At 39.2% G+C, this 16,982-nt stretch overlaps 1 protein-coding gene across 1 annotated transcript; it reads left to right on the top strand.

The window, feature by feature from the left end:
• Window positions 1-3,634: 3,634 nt before the first annotated feature.
• Window positions 3,635-16,489, top strand: fam89a (family with sequence similarity 89 member A). Its single transcript, XM_034700065.1, has 2 exons — window positions 3,635-4,059; window positions 9,802-16,489. The coding sequence occupies exons 1-2, from the start codon at window positions 3,811-3,813 to the stop codon at window positions 10,087-10,089; spliced, it is 537 nt and encodes a 178-aa protein (XP_034555956.1). The 5' UTR covers window positions 3,635-3,810; the 3' UTR covers window positions 10,090-16,489.
• Window positions 16,490-16,982: the final 493 nt, after the last annotated feature.

Here is a 16,982-nt window from a genome sequence, read left to right as displayed (position 1 = left end):
CCAATAATACACACACTTAGACATTAGCTCTATCTATCAAACAAAAAGCAGAGTTGAATAAGAGTTTTAACATTTGGTATGTATACAGAAGTAAACAGAATATAGACTAGCGTAGAAGGATGAGTAAACTGTGTTTAGCATTAGTGTAGCCGACTAAAAAGATCAGGTAGCTAACACATGTAGCTCCCTAGCTATCAGTGTAGTTCAGTCACAGAGGTGTCTTCGTTACCTTACTTAAGTAGAAATGTTGGGTATCTATACTTAATTAATTAATTATTTTTCAGCCAACTTTTTACTTCTACTCCTTACATTTTAAAAATAGCCTTGTTACTCCCAGTGACCAATAGTAAGACCCCTTTGGTCAACACCAGCTGTTCCAGGTCTTGAATGTGTGTGGGTGCTTGATGCTTGGATGTACATTTACATTCCAATAAAGGCAACATGCCTGTAAAGTTTGACTTTTTGCACCATAACAATACTTATAGGCAACTAGTCATCATATCTTCCACACCATGAAACACTTAATTAATTAATGCTCAGTAGTACACATATATGGTTATTTAATGTATTTGCATTGTACAAAAATGCATTCATTTTCAATGGGCATAAATGTGGCTGTAACTGGTGCAACCCAAATATTTCAACATTAACTTATTAATTTAACATTATAGCCATCGCCTTTGGAACAATGTTTTTTGGGGAGGTGGGGTAGTGCACTATAGGCCCCTGTGGTGCAGCCTAAGCTTTTGTCCTTAATGGATTTTCTTTCCCCTTACACTACTTTTACTTTTATACTTTAAGTAGTTTTGAAACCAGAACTTTTACACTAAAAAGCTTGAGTTGATACTTCAACTTGTACAGAAGTATTTGTAAACTCTAGTATCTATATGTCTACCTGAGTAATGAATGTGAATACTTATGACACCTCTGTTCAGTCATACATTTACATTAGCTAGCATGTCAGACATGAGTGTAGTGTACCACATTCGGCAGTAACAGTTTGATGTGAGGTGTTTTAACACAAGAAAAAGCATTTTAGCCGTCAAGCTAACGCAAGACAATTACATCTTTAAGGGCTAACAGGCTAACACAAATAGCCTTGTAGCTAACGATTAGCCTAGCTAACTTACAATGGCTAAATGTCAAACATGATGTCATACTGTCACAGTTGCTGTGTGATATAAGGGATGTCAAAGAAAAAAACATTTTAGCCTGTAAGCTAACAAGAGCTATTGACATTTTTAATGTCCCTGACTAACGGTAACAAAGTTAGCTAGCTAAAGGCTACTTCTTTGTCTTATTATTTCAACATTTGAATCACAATACCTTTCCTTTATTAAAGACAACCTTTAACTTTGTATTTCAACATACATTTCAGAGTTAAATAGACATTATTTGTCTGTTTCCTAGCATTAGCTTGCTAGTTGACTCTCTAATTATTTTTTACTAATGGAGGTTTAAGGCCAGAAATAAACACTCACACAAGCTAGTGTTGCTCAAAGGCAGCATGGCAACATATTGCTTTATTTACTTGTTTTTTGATTCCCCACCTGTTTATATTTTAACTGTGTAGCAAATGAGTCAAGTTTAATCCACTTCAAGAGAGTGATCAGGAACACCAGGCTTCAGGCTTCATCCATCTGCCTGACTCTGGTGTTGTGTGTGTGGTATAACACATGCTGCTCTTTTGCCGGAGAGAGTGTGTGATGCTTTTGTGTGTTAGTTTCAAGGTTATTGTTGTGTTATTGTTGTGACGGGGCTTCAGGCTGGGGGGCCGGGAAGTGAAGCCCACCATCTGTCCTTTATGCTCAAACTATTGTCTTGCACACACACGCTCCCATCATGACCTCACACTCTGTGTGTGTGTGTGTATTTACACCCTGATGGTAAAGTCTAACATTTAATTTTATTGTTGGGGATAAAATGAACTTAATCCATCCTTTACACCAAGAGACGTATATACTTTAAGCATTGACTGTTCAGGGAGCAGAAAACAACCATTGTTATAAGAGATGGAGCTTTACAGGATGTAGTTAATTGAGATTATCTTGCTTCTTCATAAAGCCTCAACTCCTCCTTCTGTATTCTCAAAAATCTCACTTTTATCTTTTGTTTTCAGTGAAGTGATTTTGTGCTTTCTTCTTTTTGTTTCGTCTTGTCCCAGTTTAAAAATGTTCCTTAATGTGACAGAAATATTTAAAAGCAGAGAGGTGAAATAAGGGACAGTGTCCCTCCCTGTAAGGGCTGGCAGGGAGACGCCCAGCAGCCTCTGTGTTAAATGGACAGGAAGCGGATTTAAGTGCTCAGCCACAATCCAACATCGTGAAGCTTACAGCATTTGATGCTGAAAAGCCTTGAAATTCTAACAAAATAAAAGCTCAGCTTTGCTCCTATGAAATTCTAACTGTATTGTGGATTTATACTAAAAGGTATGTAAATGTCAAGATCTCTATTTATTGATCTTGAAAATTATACTTAAAAGCAGCACAAGAAACAGGCCAAGTGGTTGTTGTTTGTCTTGACATTTTCCACAACACATGAAATGATCAAAACGGAAAAGTTGCAATTTAATTGAAATAATGTGGAACATTCTTAGCTAATATAATGCCAACAGCATAAAATAAACAGTAAAGGTATAATTGTCATCAAAGCTCCAATTTTCATTTACTTTTTGACATAATTTCATGATTTTTTTTTATGGGATTACCATTATCAGTGTCATATGCTACATTACTTGCACCCTATACAGTCACTGAGCCATTGTTGTGGATATACTTTCTGACCGGGTCATTTCAAACAATATACTAAGTAGTTATGGTCTAATTAAGTGACCCATTTGGGACCTGCCGGTCCATCATTTGCTGCATGTCTTCCCCCACTCTCTACTCCCCACATTTCCTGTCTCTCTTCAGCTGTCCTGTCCAATAAAGACGTAAAAGGCCCCAAAAATATATCTTAAAATTAAATAAAATCACACAATAAAAGCCTTCCTGTAAAAATGTGTCTTGAGTAATGACATGAAATCAAAATAGAGACTAATGCACACCAACAACAATAAAATAGGTTTAATTTTAAATAAGTTAAAGCATCAAATTAACATTAATAATATAAATAGTTCAAATAAATAAATAAAGATATAAGATATGAAAAGATATACTTTATTGGTCCCTCATTGGGGGAAATTCTTTTGTTACAGCAGCTTACAACACAGGACAGAGGAATACAACAATGTACTAACATAGTTAAAAAATATAATAACAATAATAAGGCAATGATAAAGGTAAAATAGAATAAAATAAAATAAAATAAAATAGAATAAAATATGGCAACTATTACTGATGTATACACACTATGTACACTTCTATCTGATAAATAGATAGGTATGTTATTGCACAGATGAAAATATATAATGAAAAAAAGGTTAAGGATAAGAGTTGAAGATAAAAAAGGCTAAAAAATACCAATACAATTGAAAAAACAGATAGTTAAAATTAATAAAATAGAAAGCACAATTGTAAGATTTTGTAAAATACAAACAAACCAGGTTTAAAGGTTCCAATTATAAATGTTAAAAAATGGAGTTTGTTTCTGATGCTTTTATTTTGAAAGTCATGCTGGAAATCTAAGTCCTGACATCCGGGTAACTTGACGTGGCGTCGCTGTCTGCCCTGGGCAGAGAAACCTCGGCTGTTGCTTGTTTAGAGAGAGAGAGACTGTTTATTCCAGACCCTGGACTTCTTTAAGGACTGACCTGATACCTTCAGTTTTAATATCCCCTCTCCTCGCTGAATCACTCACAGGACCAGGACCATGAATGGGAAGTCCACGAACGGGTCTCTGGGAGGAATGGCCTGCATCGAGGGTCTGCCCCCGCTGCCGAAGAGCCTGAGCGGCTTGCTGAACTCGAGCGGCGGGTCCTGGAGAGAAATGGAGAGGATGTACGTGAAGAAGACCATGATCCAGGACGACCTGAGCCGGGGCCGGAACCACAACGACAACCTGCTGGCCAACAAGCCGGCCAACCTGGACGCTGCCCTGGCTCTGCTGAGGAAAGAGATGGTGAGTGTTTCATGGAGGGCTGGATTTATCTGAGAAGAAAGTGCTCCATGTTTTTAATCCTGACCCCAGATTAACCAGACCCCCTGATGAAAGTCTGGTACTCTGACAAAACCTTGATTTTGACTGAACTAACACCTCTACAAGTCCTTTAATTTAACTTATTATCAACACTTAGACTCTCCTGATGGATTCGGCTTACATATATTTAACCTCGCACCACATTATATCTTTAATAAACCAACTTTAAGGGTTGTCAGGTGCCTTTCCTGCAGCAGACTACGGCAGGGGTTCCCAAAGTGTGGGTCGGGAACCCCTGGGGGGTCGTGAGACACAAATGGGGGGTCGTGAGATATGTTCCAGAACAGTTTTTTTTTTCAAGTTATCTAAAAATATATCTTATTTTTGTATTTATTTATATTGTCTCTTACGTTTATATTCTTTGTTATGTGTACTGTTCATTTTTATAATTTCTTTATTATTATTATTATGATTATGATTATTATTATTATATTTTTCTGTATTTTTTTGTATGTATTTATTTATTCTTCTATTTGTTGGTTTTGTATCAATGTGTTAACTTGTGGTGAGCAAAGAAATACTGAAAAAATGCAATAAAAAATAGTTGAATGACAAAAGTTATCTAAAAATAGTACATTTTACTCATTTATAGTAAAAAAATATCAACAAAAATAGTAGCTAAACTTGAAATAAAACCTTCACCATAGAAGATGTCATGAGTTTGACTCCTAAGTTTAGGGTTAGTGAACAATTAATTATCAAAAGCATCAGTAGCAGTAGATTCATTCAATCAATTGCACAGGAAACACAGCCACATGTATGCTCATAAAGGAAGGCTAATATTTATGCAGATCAGCTAAATGAAGCCACATTAAATCCCTTTGAGGGACAGTGGGGGTCCAGAGTCTTTGGCACATATATTTTGGGGGTCGCGGGCTGAAAAGTTTGGGAACCTATGGCTTACAGCAACCGAATGCACCCAAAATTAAGAGCACTGTTTGCGATTTTACAAATTCTGTCCACTTAATTACATTTTTTAAATATGCAGATAATGGAAGTAACCATATTTGTCTCCAAATGTATATCACTGTCAGTTCTGCCTAATGCATTAATTATTTTCTACCCAATAAGAAGATAAAACACGCTTTTGCAAATGGAGTCTGGCACTGTGATACCTTAACCCTCCTGTTATGTTGCGGGTCAAATTGACCCTTTAAGGCAATATATGCCTTCCAAACCAGCTAAATGCAGCATAAAAATCTGGGCAGCATGTGCCAGAAGAGGTGTGGTGGTAATTTATCAACATCACTTCATAAAAATAAAAATAAATTCAAAATTTAAAATATAATAAACAAAAATCAATGTCATGTAAAACCATTTTTTTTAATATTTAGGACTTTGCAATGTAGATTAAAAGATTAAAAGTTTTAACATTAATTTTAATGAAGAATGAGTGAGTTATCCTCATTGAACCATGATCTGTGAGAATTAAAGAACACAAATTGACTAAATCTTGATTTTACGGAAGAGGATTAGGGCCACTGAAAATAAAATAAAATAAAGTCCAATTTTTTTTTTAATTATTACTCTGAGAATTCTGACTTTATTCTCATAATTCTGACTTTATTCTCAGAATTCTGAATTTATTCTCTGAATTCTGAGATTAATCTCAGAATTCTGACTTTAATCTCAAAATTCTGACTTTATTCTCAAAATTCTGACTTTATTCTCAGAAGTCAGAATTCTGACTTTATTCTCAGAATTCTGACTTTATTCTCAGAATTCTGACTTTAATCTCAAAATTCTGACTTTATTCTCAGAATTCTGACTTTATTCTCAGAATTCTGACTTTATTCTCAGAATTCTGACTTTAATCTCAAAATTCTGACTTTATTCTCAGAATTCTGACTTTATTCTCAAAATTCTGACTTTATTCTCAGAATTCTGACTTTATTCTCAAAATTCTGACTTTATTCTCAGAAGTCAGAATTCTGACTTTATTCTCATAATTCTGACTTTATTCTGAGAATTCTGACTTTAATCTCAAAATTCTGACTTTATTCTCAGAATTCTGACTTTATTCTCAGAATTCTGACTTTATTCTCAGAATTCTGACTTTAATCTCAAAATTCTGACTTTATTCTCAGAATTCTGACTTTAATCTCAAAATTCTGACTTTATTCTCAGAATTCTGACTTTAATCTCAGAATTCTGACTTTAATCTCAGAATTCTGACTTTATTCTCAGAATAATAATAGTAATAAAAAACATTTTGACCTTAATTTTTTTTTTTCAGTGGCCCTAATCCTCTTCTGTATGATTTAAATGGTTAGTAATGGAGTTAAAAATTAGATTTTTGGGGGGTTCTGACACTTTTGGATAATTGACTATGCCCCGGGTCAAATGGATCCAGGAACATTATTTCTGATCCAGAGAAACGAACATAACAGGAGGGTTAATTCAGGAGAAAGCAGGATCAGGAGCAGCTTTGCAGTGGATGACACAAATTAAAGCATTAGCCTTGTACTGATTTTTGTTCTAAGCTGAATTTAATACCTTTTAGCTTAGGGGAGGTGAACTAATACATGTTATTACATTCACTGAGGAGTGAACAGAGTGAAACACTTTATACACACCCTCGCCAACAGCAGGGATTTCCATAACCAGAGCCAGACCCCATTTCATTTTCATTATCAGCATCTCCTCCTCCACAAAACAAAACCCTGTCTCCTCACATGAAGGGGGTTTAGATCAGAAAGGTCAAACTGTTGCAGAAACTTCACCACTTTTGGATATTGTCACATGCTTTTGTTAAATCCTTATTTAGCTTCATGTGCTTCACAATCCAGGCGCCTCCAGGCTTACTGCTTTGTTCATGTTAATGTTTCACTGAGAGTTTGTGGTTGAGATTGTTTCATAAGTTGTCAGTGTCCTATATTTCAGAGTCTGTAAGCCGCTCCTGACTCGCATTTCTGCCCGCTGTGATTTGTGTGAAAGACAAAGCAGTGACCCTGAGTTCAAACTGCACGGTCAGATCAGAGCCGTGCAGCAGACGTTCCCTTTTTAACCCTGCCTGTGACATCTTGATGATGAAGTAGAGGTGAAACTGAGGCTTACTTTCAAGTCCTGATGTTGTAGTTGGTTTTATTTAAGGTGTTTTATTAGATGGATGACATTTGAAGTCATCATTTAAGTAAGGGATAATGTATGGTTGTCTCACCCTGTCTGGATTCTAGTTCACATAACTACCTGCTAACCCAACCCATTATCCAGCTTATTACCTGGCTACTAACCTAAATCTTTGCTTACAACACACCTCTTTGCATCAGCTTTTAATACCTGCTGAGTGAGACATCCCAACATTTGATTTAGCTTTGATTTATTGTACCTATTTTGTTGTAGTACAGAACTTTGGTCCACAGCAGCTGCTTTATAAATAAACTTCTACTTGACATGACTTGAATTATATGTTGCAACAGTAGTCATGTATCACCATGAGTAAAAAAACATCCCCCTCTTTCTGTTTTTGGCTGACAAAATGATTAAATATTCCAAACTGTTTATTTAAGATCGTATCTACAGTCTAGGGAGGCTTACTGGAGTCTTGAGAACATTAATCTTGGATTATCACAAGAAGTATCTTGTGTAAGTGACTTGAAATACAGAATTCTGTTGTTGTTTTTTCCAGACATTTTTGGTGCTTTGTAAATCTGCATGTGTGTGGGCTGCAGATATCTACAGCTTCAAACCTGCAGTGATCCAGTTAGAACCCTTTTCCACGAGACAGTATCAGGGCTAGTTTAGTTTCAATTTGCTCCGTTTTTGACCAATGCAAACCTGGTTATGGTTCCGGGCTTGTGCTAGCGCTGGTTCGGAGCTGGTTATACTTGCGAACCGCCCCGTCTTGAGTTTGTTTGACCACCCGCTCAAGCCCCGGGAAGAGCCACGTCATGACAACACTTCTACGTGACCACTTTTCCCAGCAGCGCTAGCACAAACTTTCCCTCTAGCTAGCAGTGATGGCGGAAAACATAGCATGCTTGCTGGTGTTGCTCCTGGCTTTTTCGTAACCACATGAGGTCCCGAAGAGAACTTATCCAACTTCACCAACACTTCTGTGGTACTCGTCGTGCTTTACATGGACTGTGACTTCACCCCGAGTCCCCCACCCCTGACGTTTGGGGTTCGCGGTTCGCGGTTCGTGGTTCGCGGTTCGCGGTTCCAGACCAGCAAAGAGTTGGTGCTGCTCTGGGAGCGGGTTCTCTTGCTGTCAAAACAGAAAAAAAACTGGTTCTCAATTGAGCACCGGTTCTGAACCGGCCCTGAAACTGCCTCAGTGGAACCAGTTTTTTGTGTTTCAACTGCGAGAGAACTGGTTCCTGGCCAGGAGAACAAGCCCCAGAGCAGCACCAACTCTTTGCTGGTCTAGAACCGCGAACCGCTTACGTCAGGGGTGAGGGGGCAAAGTCATGGTCCATGTAAAGCATGAAGAGTAGCACAGAAGTGTTGGTAAAATTGGATCAGTTCTCTTCGGGACCTCATTTGATTACGAAAAGCCTGGAGCAACACCAGCAAGCATGCTACGTTGTCCACCATCATTGCTAGCGTGAGGGAAAGTTCATGCTAGCGCTGCTGGGAAAGAGGTCACGTTGAAGTGATGTCATGAGGAAGCTCTTCCACGGGCTTGAATGGGTGGGAAAACAAACTGGTGCCGAGTAGGTTCGCAAGTTGAACCAGCCCGGAACTAGAACCAGGTTCGCATTGGTCGAACGCGTTTAGATCCACAGTTTAGAACCAGCACCACTACATATTCTGAAAATCAAAGAAGTGACCCTTTAAAGGTGACATATCACGCTTTTTTCATCAATATGTATTGGTCCAAGAGGTCCCCAAAACATGTCTTTAAAGTTTATGCTCAAAAAAACACTTTGAAATCAGATTTTGGTCTGCCTGAAAAACCCTCTTCTTCAGTCCTCCTCAGAACAGTCTGTTTTCTCTCTGACTACGCCCCCATAGGAAGTGGAAGTGGCCTCGGCTGTCCAGCACGTTGATCTAATGTGTACATGTTGGCTGAATATACACGGCTGCTTACTGAATCTGAATCTGATCCAGAATCTGATCCTGACGGAGAGGCGCCTGCAGCAGGACCTTTCTGAAGGATTGGTCACAGATTTAGTGTTTCTTGTTGTTTTATTTGTCAGTATGTCGACGTGTGTCTTGGTACACAGCTACGAACATGTAGCTATGTGGCTATGCTAACTAGCGCTAGCACTTATGCATGATAAATAAAAATGATCCACTAGATCTTCAAATCTGCAGACGTGGGGAGTAAAACCAACCTTTGTGTTTATTAAGACAGCCTACAACTAGCATGCCTCCCTCCTAAGCTCCTTGTTAGCACACGTGTGTGCAGGGAATGAAAAACAGAGGAGGGGTTGAGTTGTATTTTATACAGTCTATGGGCTGAACAAGCTCCGAGCTCTGACTTCCTGTTACAGACCGGATGGCGTTGTGACGTATGAAAAACACTGAAAACTGAAACGGCTCGTTTCAGCACACATTTACAGAAAGGTGGAGAAATCAGAACAGGGGCAGAATGGATTCTTTTCATTTTCAGGGGGGTTTGTAGACAGGGGCACATATTTCAGGTAGAGAACCATTAAAAAGTCCATTTTGCATGATAAGTGACCCTTTAATGAGGATCTGAATCCCTCTTTCTTCCAGGTGGGTTTGCGTCAGCAGGACATGTCCCTGCTGTGCCAGCTGTGGTCGCTCCACGAGTCCATCCAGGAGTACAAGGGCAGCTGCCAGGACCTGAGCGCCGCCTCCAGCCTCAGCATGATGGAGAACGGCTACTTCGACGAAGACGACGAGTACTACCCGGACCCCGGCGCCACCCCCACCGGAGAACAGCCTGACGGAGAAGTCGGAGACGGATCGTCAACGATGACGAAGAACGGGAGCAGCATCGGCAAAGACGACAGCTGGGACTCCTTTCACGTCACCATCTGAGGCCTCGCTCCTTCGCAGATGATTGCGTAGTGGTGCAGAGGTTTGGGGTTTTTTTGAAGACTGAGTCGAGCTGGAGGGGAAAGCAGAGTCTGTGGGAACTTTCTCAGCCTCAAGAAGGAAGTGTTTTGTTAGAGGTAGCAGATTATGGTATCTCTGTACCATAATAGACTCTAAAAATAAAGCTCCAACTCCTCCTCAGGTGAAACACACCCCTGCTTGTGCTGCAGAAGGCTTTTTTTTTCTGGAGCTTTATGGGACTGCAGTGCTTTGACCAGCAAACTCAGGAGTCAAGATGGACTGAGACTCCTTATACTCCAATTTAGGCAATATGAATTTGATATCTTTTTATAAACAGCTTCCCTATCAAGCTTTTTTGCAACCCAGTTATCCTTTTTCTTTTTTTTTTTTTACATATAAAAAATCTATGAACAAAGTTGTATTATTTATTATATAATATAAATAACAAAATATCACTTTTTCCAGTTCCTCTCTGTGGACGTTTTGGACTGCAGCTCGACCAGGTACAAGAGTGCAGCATTTACAGGACTCAAAGAGAGTACAGACTTTTTTGGACATGCCAGAGGAGACAAGAGGAGGGCGTGTGTTTCTTTAAAACACAAGGGACACAAGTCACTGACATAAATCAAGAAGATCTTGACAGGAGGTGGAGAAAGAGGTAAAGTTTCTCTCCCACGTTCACATTGTGAAACCTCTGGAGAGGAGGAGGAGCGAGGGGAGATGTGTGCTCTGAAAATGTGAAATGTTCAAAATGCTGGAAACAATGTTTATTGTTCAGGCTGACAGACGGTGAGCTTCCCCAAACTTCCAACCCTTTTTGGAAGCATTGCAGTGACTTTCATACGACTGTTATCAGACCGGGTGTACGAGGCCCAGATGGTTTCTATCAGGCAACTCATGCAGCATAAATCAACTTGGGCCTTAGTGTAGCAATACTCTGTAGATAATAAATATGTATGCTGATGTGGCAACAGTGCAAGTCAACATTTATTAAGCGCTAAATTAACAACACTGATGGGACTAATTTAGCTCTTCCTCATATAACCAGCTTTCAGTATACTCTAACACGGGACTTCCACTAGATCCGAGTCCAGTCCGTCTCTCTGAAAACCTCTGACCTGTTGACTCCAGGCGTGGGTCCGCTCATCATGACGGTTTGGTCTCTGTTGGTAGGAATGGTGTAAAAAAAAAAAGTTACCTGTTTTCTGCTAGGTTTGGAGAAAGGTCATAATACCCATCGGTACTCATCTGTAAGTGAAGTAATTTGAGATTATGGTGAAATCTCTGAGTTTTCAAATGCCTATGTATCAAGCAATGTTATTATCCCCCTCTTTCCCGTTATTACAGACCAATCAGAGCCACTCCCCGACCCTCTGTCCTGATTGGTCGAGTGGCGGCTCCACTACGTCGCCCTGATTGGCTGGGAAGCCACTGCTTCCTCATAGAACGTGCACAACGATCTTTTGTGGCATTTGAAATCTCTCTCTGAACTGATGTTTATATCACGACTACCAACAGCAGCTTTAATGCAGTTAGCATTCTTCTTCTTCTGTTACTTAATGTGGTTAGCTAACAGCTTTAAGATGCTATATAGCCACCGTCTGGCGGGAATACTGTATTACAACCAGGCACCGGTAAAAACGATGAAAAATTGTACTTTTGAAATGATAAAATATTCAAAGTATCTCTTCGAATTTTACTAAGTGAACGAATATTCGAATACTCGAAAATCATTGCCCATCCCTAGTTAAGTAAAATACGATCTGGTGATAACACAGTCTTTTATTCTGAAAATTAACTGGATGTTTTCCTTTTGTTGTGGCTCCTGACTTCCTGTCCCGCTCCATCTGCTCTGTTGACATTGATGCATCGTGCTCCGGCATCCCGGCATAAAATGAAGTCTTGCGTCTCTGATCCGGTCCCGATCTGGATCAGAGTCGCAGATGGAACGCAACAGAGTGGATCCAGTGGAAGTTAACACATTGACTAGAATAGAGTCAGATCCAGGGACAAATCAAAGACGGGTCGGACACGGATCTGGTGGAAGTTGGCCGTTACCAATTAAGTGTTGCCAGATTTCATAAACTGTGACTGACTGCTAACACGTAATCTCACATTGTTTGCACTCTGTTGTTGGATTAAGATGGAGAGCATGTTTGGAGAGTTCAGGTTTGGTGGAAGGGATTTGTTTACCTTGGTCCCTGAAGCCTTCAAACGTTGCCCGCAGAGTAAACACGAAGCTGCAGAATGAATACAGGGTACTTTATACTGCTTTGTATCCTCAACTGGACTTCTTATTAGTAATAGCATCAGCCTCAAGTCATACTTCCCAGGCTCAAGACCAGCCTGGAGATTTGATAGGAATATTAGCAAGCATTATTCGTGTTCAACCTGAGCCTCTTCTAAAATCTGCTGGTTTTGTTTCCACATCTGTACAGCAGCTGTTACAACATGACACAAGTCTGTCAACACCACAGAAGAAGAGAGCTTCAGCCACAACCAAAGAAAGTACAGCACTCAATATGGTTAAAGGTGCTAAAATAGACTTAATCAACTGCTCTTGAATGGTAACTCTGTGCTACAAAGGTACATCACTACACCTGGTGTCCTCACGAATGTCTAAACAAATCACTCTGCAGGAGTTGTAGACTTACATAAACATGTTTTCTCTGTCCTCCTTAAGGAGTGGTAGTTGATTTGCTTTGCTGTGACAGCTAGTCTTTAAAAAATACTTTCAGCACAAGGTTAAATTTCTTTGTTTTTGTAACACCAGATTCCACAGACTGACAAGTGAGCTTCATGCGTTGTTTAAAAAACCTCCTGAAGCTGAAAGTAAAGGGTCTGTCATCACTTTCCAATCCTTGATTACAGCAGCGATCTCAGACATGACAGGGTTTAACTTTAAAGGAGTAGTGACACATTCTTGGGCGTTTTTTTGAGCTGTGCAATGCTACATGAAAAATGCCGCCTGTGATACCAATGACATCTGCTTATCTACAATATTAACTTTACTGTATTTGTATTCTGAAACATATTAAACCCTATAATGTAAGGTCATAATATAACAGCAATATATTAACCACCAAGCCAAACAAGCCCTTCAATTACAAAGACTCTTAAAGCTCCTATAAGGGATTTTTGGTTTGTGTCCATATTGGCTCCTGCTGTTGTTTTTGTCCTTTCCATGTGTTATTAGAGCTTCTTGTTACAAAGAAGTCTCATGCTGTATTGAAACGGTCAAATTCAAAATCAAATGTAGACTGGACGTAGTATCTGTGATGTCACCCATCTGTTCCTTGAATGCAATTTTGGGCGGTTGCCATATTGGAAATGCTGAACTCAACCTAACTTCTGTTGAGCTAGTGTGAGGTAAAGAGGCGGGCCTTTAGCCTTTTCGCTAACAGCTACAGGGTGCCCGTATGTCAATCAAGTCAGCCATGCCCTTATTTGGGCAAAACTCATAATTTTAATTTCTTCAAAAATAATGAGTTATGAAAAAATAGAGAAATTAGCTACTCAGACCTAAACCGTTTTTGAACCAGGCTATAAACATTGATTTATGGTGTAAAGATCATCTTCTTTGAATGGATGTGTATGTGGCTTCCTGTGTTTCTGCAGCCAGCCTCAAGTGGACGCTGAGGAAGAGGCAAGAGGAACTGCAGTTTTTAGCACTTCTGCATGGGCTTCTTATTTTAAGACAGAAGGGACTATATAGAATTAGTCCCTTTTGTTGTTGATGGTCTTGTTAGCTTTTGTAGGTCATGAAGGGGCAACAGTGTTAATTTCAGCCTGTTTCATAACCAGCTAAAAATCCCTTACTGGAGCTTTAAAGTCACTGAAACAGCAGGATTGTTACAGCACATTTGAGTGATTAAAAATATGCAAAAGTAGGCAAGGCAAGTTTATTTATGAAGCACCATTCATACATAGAGCAATTCAAAGTGCTTTACAGAGTTAAAAACAAAAACCAGACCAGTAACAATCAACAAAAACATACAGCAAACACTTCAAACATTCAAATGTTATATGCGGCCACTTATGTGTGATCTACTTTCTCTTTCTCTCTAAATAGTGTTGGGAAAAGTAGTTCCTAACTTGGTAGAATCCAATCTTTTTAAAAACACACCAACAAATTCAGTCCAGTGGATAAGCAGATGTCAGGTGTGTTGTAACCTGAAGTTTTCAGTTGGGAAAGGTGCAGCATCATGCAGCTGCAACCCCCATCCAAGGGTAACAGTTTCCACCAATCAGCTCCTTTAAAACCCAAAATAAGATTTTATTTCTTCTCCTCAAAATTACAAAGTTTTACTGGAGTTGGATGTTCTTCTTTCCCCTGCTCTAATCTGAGTTACAATGAACTCTACAAGGTTTGTTCCTCTCTTGAGCACCATCAAACTCATAAACACCCCTTTGTTTAACTTGTCCCATAATAACCTCTGATTCAAGTGTTGTAAGTAGAACCAGAAACCCTAAAAAAGACACAACTCCCACTGTCATAAAGAATGTTATTTTTAAGAACATGTTCGTTTTGTATCTACGGTGAAACCTGCATCTGAATGCTACAAATATTCCCAGCCGAAACTGAGCCAGTTAAAAGCATCCTGTTGCCAAACTTAAAGCACATTGGATCAAAAAATGTGACTGATTTAAAACCCTTTCAGTAAAAATATCCTGACCCCAAACATTTTTAATGGATGTCTTCACAATTAGTGCCTTTGTAAAGCTCCAGGTGTCAGACCTGAGGCTTATCGATGAAGATGGAGACGAGGATTTAACACGTTTGACCTGCTTGACATGCACTTGGTTATTAAAGCTGCTACATGCTCAATTTGCAACTTTCTGGTATTTCTGTTTGCACTCCTCCATCAAAGGCATCTCTGTCGTTTGATGGAGCGGGATGCAGCTGTTGGGAGCGGTTAGATATCTGATGCTTCCTCCTCCTGAAACTTGAGCTGCTTCAGGCTCTTTGTTCCAAAAAGAAGCAGTACTCTTCCTGTCTTCTTGGTAGCTGCACACATCAAACATTAACCACAACATACACTAAAATAACTCCCCCGTTTCCTACACTTAGTCCATCAAAGTGGATTTCCTCGTTCCATGTAGCAGCTTTGACTTCCCACAACTTGTACCAGCCTTAAAAATCTGTCGTGCTATTCCAAGCTACACGGTGCACTCTTCACTGTGAGTGTGTTGACTCTTAATTTTGCACTCGTTTGTGGTCGCTGTGTCGAATCCTGCAAAACTACAACTACCTGATCCTCACTGAGCGCACAGCTTCTTACAGGAACACGACTGTAAACGAATCCAGCACAAGTTTGAAAGGAGTTTAAATTGAATACCAGCAACTTGTGAGAAATAATGTTTTAAAAAAAGAGTGTTTCTTCTCTTAATCCCCTTCTTCCTGTGATTATTGGATGTGTAATACGATGATGTCATCTCAGGGTAAACTTGTGGCTCCTTCACCCTGAACAAATACTCTTAAAATATTCAAACACGATTGTAAAGCGACACTGTGTGATTTGGTGTTTTTTATACTCACAAGAATACGTGGCCCCGGTTTACACAAGAGCTTGGAGTAAATTTAATGGATGTATTTGTATGTTGTTGACCTGTTTTAGTGCAAGAGAAAGCTGCACCAACTTCAAACAATCACATGATGAAAATTCAGTCATTGGAAGTAGAAGAAGATCAGATTTTTTCTCTATACATCATGTTTTCATTTAAGCGGTGTCCACTTCATGCTCCTGCTTTGGCAGATGAAATGAGGCACTCAGGAAAGAAAGACGAGGATGTTGGTGCACCAAATTAAGACCCTTCAATACAAAAAGTCCAAAAAACTGATGATATTAACTCACAAAGTGTCATATGGGAGATGTATTCCTATAAATGTTGATTTATATGTCATCAAAAGGGCTTTTTTTCCCCTTCAATTTCTGCTTTGTGCCCCAAAAACAAAAACATTTACCTGTGGGTGTCATCAGTTTAAATTTCAACGTGAATCAATGAAGTAAACCACATGACAGCCTTAGAGATGCTTTATACTGAATATTTTTGCATTCACATGCTGAATAATGACATCATCAGACACCTCTTCCTCTTGAATTCCTGGCCTCAGCTGTTTGCTTCATTGCATTGTAAAAATTAAAAGTGAAAGACCAGAGGAGTAAACTTCATTAAATAACTCATGTGGAGGTAAAAGTGATGCTAAATGTATTTTGTGTTGCGTTATATGCAAAAGTAAATTAAAGAACCTGATGCAAGCTGTCATTTCATGAGCTCTCTAATCCATGAATCATCATACTACTGTTTCTGTGGATGATTAATCTCAATCCTATCATAGTTATTATGCTGGTATGTATTTAATAAAGCGATTTCAATACTTTCCACTGAGTTTGAGTGAGTTTTTTATTCCTCAAGATGCATTTAACCAGATCTGGGGAAATAGAAATAGAAATGAAGTCAACGTATGAGCAAGAATCAGCTTACTATTATGACTGGATAGCTTGCACACAAGGTTTGTGATACTGCAAGAAGTTGTCACCTTGCCCTTAAAGACTGAACCCACGTGATGAAAAAAGGTTTGTCTGGGTCTGGTTCGAGTGCTTCAAATCTCTTATTATCCAATTGTTCTGCTGAAAGGAGTCTGGGAAATTTCTCCTCTGCCTGTTGACACTGTGGCAAAAATGTTAAAGGTGACATATCATGCAAAATTGACTTTTTAATGGTTTTTTACCTGAAATATGTGTCCCTGGCATGTCTACAAACCCCCCGAGAATGAAAGAAATCCATTCTGCCCCTGTTCTGATTTCTCCACCTTTCTGTAAATGTGTGTGAAACAAGCCGTTTCAGACTTCAGTGTTTTTGTTACGTAACAA

Source organism: Notolabrus celidotus, chromosome 13 (assembly GCF_009762535.1).
Source record: "Notolabrus celidotus isolate fNotCel1 chromosome 13, fNotCel1.pri, whole genome shotgun sequence".
NCBI lineage: Eukaryota > Metazoa > Chordata > Actinopteri > Labriformes > Labridae > Notolabrus > Notolabrus celidotus.
Note: the sequence above shows the minus strand (reverse complement) of the source record. Positions and strands in the feature narration are given on the sequence as shown.